This window comes from Triticum dicoccoides, chromosome 3B, assembly GCF_002162155.2.
Source record: "Triticum dicoccoides isolate Atlit2015 ecotype Zavitan chromosome 3B, WEW_v2.0, whole genome shotgun sequence".
Lineage (NCBI taxonomy): Eukaryota > Viridiplantae > Streptophyta > Magnoliopsida > Poales > Poaceae > Triticum > Triticum dicoccoides.
The window spans coordinates 5,009,292-5,015,760 of NC_041385.1; the positions used below are offsets into that span (position 1 = coordinate 5,009,292).

At 46.6% G+C, this 6,469-nt stretch overlaps 1 protein-coding gene across 1 annotated transcript; it reads right to left on the minus strand.

The window, feature by feature from the left end:
* Nucleotides 1-469: 469 nt before the first annotated feature.
* LOC119280421 (GDSL esterase/lipase At2g42990-like) lies at nucleotides 470-2,837 on the minus strand. The gene is made up of 2 exons (XM_037561273.1): nucleotides 2,301-2,837; nucleotides 470-1,462 (listed from the first exon to the last, which is right to left on the minus strand). The coding sequence occupies exons 1-2, from the start codon at nucleotides 2,679-2,681 to the stop codon at nucleotides 785-787; spliced, it is 1,059 nt and encodes a 352-aa protein (XP_037417170.1). The 5' UTR covers nucleotides 2,682-2,837; the 3' UTR covers nucleotides 470-784.
* Nucleotides 2,838-6,469: the final 3,632 nt, after the last annotated feature.

A 6,469-nucleotide genomic window follows, 5' to 3' on the forward strand; every position in this document is an offset into this window, starting at 1 on the left:
AGAGAGAGAGAGCTAGAGAAGGGGAGAGGGAGCTGAGAAAGAGGGAAGAGGTAGAGGAGGCCGTACGTGCACGATCTCTGCACGAAGATGGGCTCGGGGACGCGCGGGACAACGCGAAGCAGGAGGTGGGCGTCGACGCACGAACATGCACCACGCAGCGGTTTCCTGGCGAGGGGTTGAAGACGAGTGGGACCACACCCGCAGGTCAAATACCACCTTTGACCACGCCACGTCAGCAGCCGGTCTGGGCAAACCACCCAGGTCTTTTTTGGTTCGGTATGGAATTGTTTTGGGGGTAAGGAAACCGGAATAAAAGTCAGGGTAATCTGAACGACCAACTTTGTTCAGGGTAGTAAAATGGATTTTTTTCTAATATAAAAAACCATAAACGTGTACTCTCTGAAAAAAGCATAATATAAGCGTGTGCCAAAGAAATTTCTATGCGGAAAGCTTGTGTGACTTGCTCAGTTTCAAGCCTGGATTTCTTTTAAATGGAAGCTTTAATTGCTTCTGGTCTCCGTATACCAAAGATGCATACAATTAACCACACAAATCAATATAAAGTTTATTACAAGTAATGGGGTCCCACAAAAAAAATACGAGTAATGGAACTAAATCGAATCATGAGAGTATGGCTTGCAACCCTGAATAAATTACGCACTACCCTGCAAAAAAGGAGAGAACAAACTAAGCACCAAAAAAGCCTAGAAGTAGCACATGAATCAAGCCAGGACGTGAATTTCCTACTTTTTCTTATCTTAGAGTATATAAGAAGAAGAAATGATCACAAGAAATGGCTGAATGTTGTGTTCATGAGGTACTCGGCGATGATCTTGTTGGCCCGCTCCGTCGGGTGCACGGCGTCCCAGAAGACGTATCGGTTTGCGTCGGCGCACGTGAGCGTGTCCCACTCGCTGCATGTGTACCCCATCTCATACAACCCCGTCCCACAGCAACCCCTGGCCGCCTTCACGAACCCGTAGCTCGACGGGTTCTGCAGGATGCCGGTGAAGAAGTCGTACACCTCGGCGACCCGGAACTTCGCGCCGGGAAGGCTGCCGGTGAGCTCGTCGACCATGGCGCGGAGCTTGGCTTTGAATGACCTCGCGACGGCATTGTACTCCTCGATGCACAGCATCACCCGGCGGCCCCGCTCGATGGGGAGGCAGCCCATGGCCCCGAGCCCCGTGAAGCCGATCTTGCGCGCGCCGAGGCCGTAGAGCTCCACCAGGAAGCTACGGGCGAGGCCGATGAGAAAGTCGGTGTAGTCGCCGACGGTGAACTCCAGGAAGCGGGCCGTCGTGAGGGCGAAGTAGTTCTCGATGAAGTCGTTGGTGCCGATGCTGATGGCGAAGACGGCGTCGGCGACCACCGCCCGAGCCTCCGCCGCGCCGAGGTGCTCCGCCAGCCGGGCTTTGTAGTCCCTGAAGTAGTCCACTTGCTTCGACAAGGGTATCACTGACTGCATCGTTGAAGTTGAGATCAAATCAAACAGTAAACATTTACTTCATTATACTTGTTTGGATAAAAACTTATACATTTACTTCATGAACCAGAGGTGAGTTTTGTGCTGTAGTTTGATGATTGCAAGTGACACGGCTGCTAGCTGCCTTGGCTGTAAATGCCACTGGGACCATGCATGGTACTACTAGCACACTGTACTCACAAGCTTACATTGCTAGCTAGTCCACACAGTACGAGAGCGAGCGTGATGTATGGCCGAGAATCACGCCAACAGTCACGACATCTATCACTTTTTGCAACACATGCATGCATGGGCCCTATAAAACCAATAAATGAATAAAACCACAAAATGATAAAGCCGTGGGCCCTATAATACCAATACATGAATAAAATCTTTTTTATTCCTGGTGTGTGTTGTCCCACTAGTTATTTGCAATATAATCATGCGGCCTTCGTTGCAAAAAAACATGAATAAAGCCATAAAATGATATAACCAAAAAAAAATACCCAAACAACCAACAACATACAATAGCACGACCTAGATACTCATATGATGCTTCTTTGTACTGTCTATCTAGGTCACATCTAGTTATTGCACGTCTAAGTGACTTAATCAAACATAAAACAAAAATAATTGCACGAATCTTCACGTAAAATCATTGACATACGACTTTGATATGCAATATTAGATCACATGTAGATGTGCTTTAGCGAAACGGATATCTTAATTAGTTTTCCCTTCTGCATTTGTTTTTGCAACTAGAAAAATGGCACTTTTCTGCAGCAGCTAGCAAACGGTCCATGCAACCAGTGAAGAGAAGAAAGGGATCACTCACGAAGACGCCGGCAGTGGCGACGTCGAGGCCGGAGCCGGCGGACGCGAAGCAGACGCCGACGGCGAAGTCCCGGATGCCGTAGTCCGGGTCGAGGTAGGCCGGAACGAAGGGCCGGAGACCGAACGCCTCGGAGTAGAAGTCGGTGGCGACGCGGCCGTTGCAGAAGCGGCCCGTGGCGCGGCCGCCCGGGAAGTCCCGGCCGTAGGGCGGGAAGTTGCTCCGCACCGCCGTGGGCACGGCGTTGTTGTTCCCCGCGTCCACGGTCGAGTCGCCGAACACGATCAGCGCAGTCACCCGCGCCCGCACCACCGTCACCGCCGGCAACGACAGCAGCAGCACGCTGAGCAGCAAGAAGCGCGCTGTGGATGCCGCCACCGGCATTGTCGCCAGAGACGCAGTGCGCCTGCTTCTGTGCTGCTGCTGCGGCTGAGAGTGAGAGAAGGTGACGACGCAAGACGGTGTAAATTGTTGTTGGTTGGTTGACGGGACGTGAAAAGCGGCGCTGCGCACAGTGGGAGCAATAACGCCGGAGGTGAGGTATCATGCGACCTTTTGCGGTGCTGAGCTTTGCTAGGTAGGTTGGCGGCGTAGTAAATTGTTGTAGTCGAGCAGAGCTGTCAAGGAGGAGGAAAATGCAGGTACGTCCGTAGTAACTCTAGTCAAGCATAACACGTTGTATTGAAGAAAAATTAGCGTGGTACACACATGCTAGCTATCACGTGCACACGTACACCTGCATGACTTTTCACTCGAAGATCTGATCGAGTACATTACATAGTGGAGTTTCAAGATTGACATATAGGCGCAAACACAGTCTAGAATACAGTATACGCGACATGGGGACATGGTGAAACCACTTCTCTTGGAAAAACTTTTGATGCATTCAAACTGTTAAGGTAGTATAAAAAACACCAGAAGTAAAATTACATCTAGGTCTGTTGACCACCTAGCGACGACTACAAACACTGGAGCAAGCTGAAGGCACGCTGTCGTCATCGTCCCTCCCTCGCCGGAGCCAGACAAACCTTGTTGTAGAAGACTGTCGAAAATCGTCGTGCTAAGGCCTCACAGGACCAGCGCGCCTGAACAACAACCGTCCCCGATGAAGTGAAGAGTAGATCGGTAGAATCTAACCTGTAGACACATGAGCGTAAACGAACAAAGACCGGATTCACCATAGGCAAACACTGACTGAATCCCGTGAGATCTGCTGGAGATACATTTCCACACACTATCTGGCGACGGTTGATATGGGCCGCCGGGATGGGGGCTAGGCGGGGAGAACCTTATTACATCTTCAAGGAACCGCCACCTCCTAGCCTTCCCGATCAGGACACAAACAATAATCAAACTTTAATAAACACCTAAAAATGAAGCCCTCCTGCTTTCAAGGGCCGGGATCGACCACACCTCCATGGCCCTACCGCCACAAGGGACAAGGTGGATCGGCGGCAGAGCCGACAGGAGGCGCGAAAACCGTATTACTGTTCGCCCGGGTTGTTGTTTTACGTACTGATCCCGTTAGATGATAATATGTTGTTAATTCCCATGAAGCCTCTTATCCTCAATAACTGAAGGCAGGCATTTCGTTCCTCCTTTTTTTTGGATTCTCGATTTTCAATTACTTTGGTCTTCCACAATCAACAACTAGTTTGACTTGTGAATTAAGGGGAACCAATTGTTCATCGCTCAGCCACAAATTTCAGTTTGGTTTCCATTTTCAGAATGAACAAGTTAAAATGCGACAAATTGAGAGGAGATCATGGTGTAAACAACTTACTTCATCTCAAAATAGGAAAGATGATTGCTTCGTCTCTCCACCGAGATGAATATGAGAAGTCCGGACTAAATGTCCTACATGATGGTGGCAGCACATAGCTACTGTCTAGTTGGGAGAGGAGGTCGCCAAGCGGGGCAAAAAACCAAGGTCTTAGGGGCAAATCCTAGCCTGTTCAGGCCCAATTCATGGAATTCGGGGAAACATGCATCCACTCTGAGTTATGGGTCTGGTCCATATTCGACTTCTTTCTTTTGCCTTTTTCTTAAGTTTTTATTTCATTCATTTTTTCCTTTTTCTATTTATTTCCAATTACCATATTTTTTACTATTTTACTAATTTCTTTATTTTAACTTTAAATTTAATTCAATTTAAATTCACACTCTTTTTACGCTTTATTATGTTAATTTGTACCCCCCTTTTTGTGGCAGATAAAAAAATATTTTTTCCATGATGCATGAACATGTATTCATATTTTTTTGATGAATTATTTCCTTTAAATTTATGAACTTAAAAAAATATCAGTATAATTTTAACACAAGGAAACTTGTTAAAATATGAGATGAACATTTTATTATGTATATATCATCATTTGTATTGAGGGGTGTGAAACTTGTATATTTCTAATCATATGATTGTTTCCATTAATTAAACGGATTTCTCAAAAAAATCATTTTTTAGAAGCTAATTGAATATCAATTAAATATAAATCGTTTACGTGAAAGAATGAATAGGCTGTCAATTGGGCCATGCATGTAGTGAGCACATATAGGGCCCTTTCACAAATGTGCTTAACCATGTGAAAATTTATTGAAATGCTCGGCATGCGCCTGGGCCGGAGCCCGGGAGGAAAAGGTCAGGCTCAATGGCTTACGCCTGTGACATTGCCCGGGCCCATTTTATCGAACAAACGTTCTGTGCTCAGTTTTCGGCCATATATCATGGTACGGTTTTCAGCACTGGTTTCCAGTTCTAGTTCTAGAAAAGCCTTTTAAGTAGCTTTTATTTTATTTCTTATTTTTAGAAAACATGTTTTTGATTAAGTAAAAAGTGCACTTAGTTTTTTAAGCAGGAATACGTAACTATAGTGAATTCATTTTTTTGAGTGAATGAAAAATGTGGATTTAAAAAGAATGTACACACCTAAAAGGTATATCAAATTTTAAAAAGGTAAAATGTTTTTAAAATTAAATAATAAAAAATTACAAATTTTCAATAATAATCCGAATATAAAAATTATATTAAACTTTAAAGATGTACTCCCCCTGTCCCATAATATAAGAACATTTTTGACACTAGTGTAGTTTCAAAAACGTTTTTATATTATGGAACGGAGGGAGTAACAAATTAATAAAACATATGCAGATTTTCATAAATGTTCAAGAGTTTAAACATGTTCACAATTATATATTTTTATATTTTTATTGGATAGATATAAAGTTTTCCTGTAATTTCTAAAAGATAAGAAAAATGATACTCCCTCCAACCATACTATATGTCGTTGATTTATTATTGTATTAAATCAATGACAATTAATATGGATCGAAGGAAGTGGTAAAAATGAAAAAGAAATAACCAAACTAGGGAAAAGAAAAACCGAATTTAGTGGAAGATACCGATACCCAAATAGAAAATGAAAGAAAAACTGAAATGAAAAAACTAACAGAAAACGCAAAACCTCACATGAATAAACATAGAGCCGTCACACATCATCTATATAGGGGATGGTTGGACTTCGCGAGAAAGCACTCAAAATCAAATCTATAGCTTAATTCAGAAAAGTCAGCTCAAAACCTCCAGCGGGCATCAAAATTAGCATGAGTTGGACAAGTATGTGGGAACCTCTGGCCACCTGGTTCCTATTGCGTCGCCTCCCACGCGGGCGGCTCTGGAGGGCTCAGCCGCCGCTACCGCTGCCTAGTTTCCCTCCAGCGCCCTTCTTCCCCTCCGCCGCTGCCGATGGTCGGCGCGGGCAAAGCCCGTGCGTGCGACGGCGGCGGCAGAGGGTCTCTCCTCCCTCTCCCGGATCCACGGTGGCGCGGGCGTCCTGATCCGCGGGTGCGGCCCTCCCGGCGGTGTGGCAGATCCCGGAGGCGACGAGCTCGCGGCGGTGCACGGGCGCCCAGATCCATGGGTGTGGGACTCCCGACAGCGTGCGGGCTCCCGGCGGTGGCGGGATCGGTCGACGGCGGGCTTGGGCGTTGGCGTCGGCCGCGCGGTGCCGGATCTCGTCGCTTCTAGCGGATCTCGCCACTCCGGCCATTGTGGAGGAACCTGGACCTGGGGCGGCGGCCTCGTTAGGCATGGCGACGGCTCCCTCGGCTGATGACATTCGCGGGGGGTGGATGGACGGCTTCTTGACCGTGTGGGCGGTGAGTTGCCGGTGGATCTC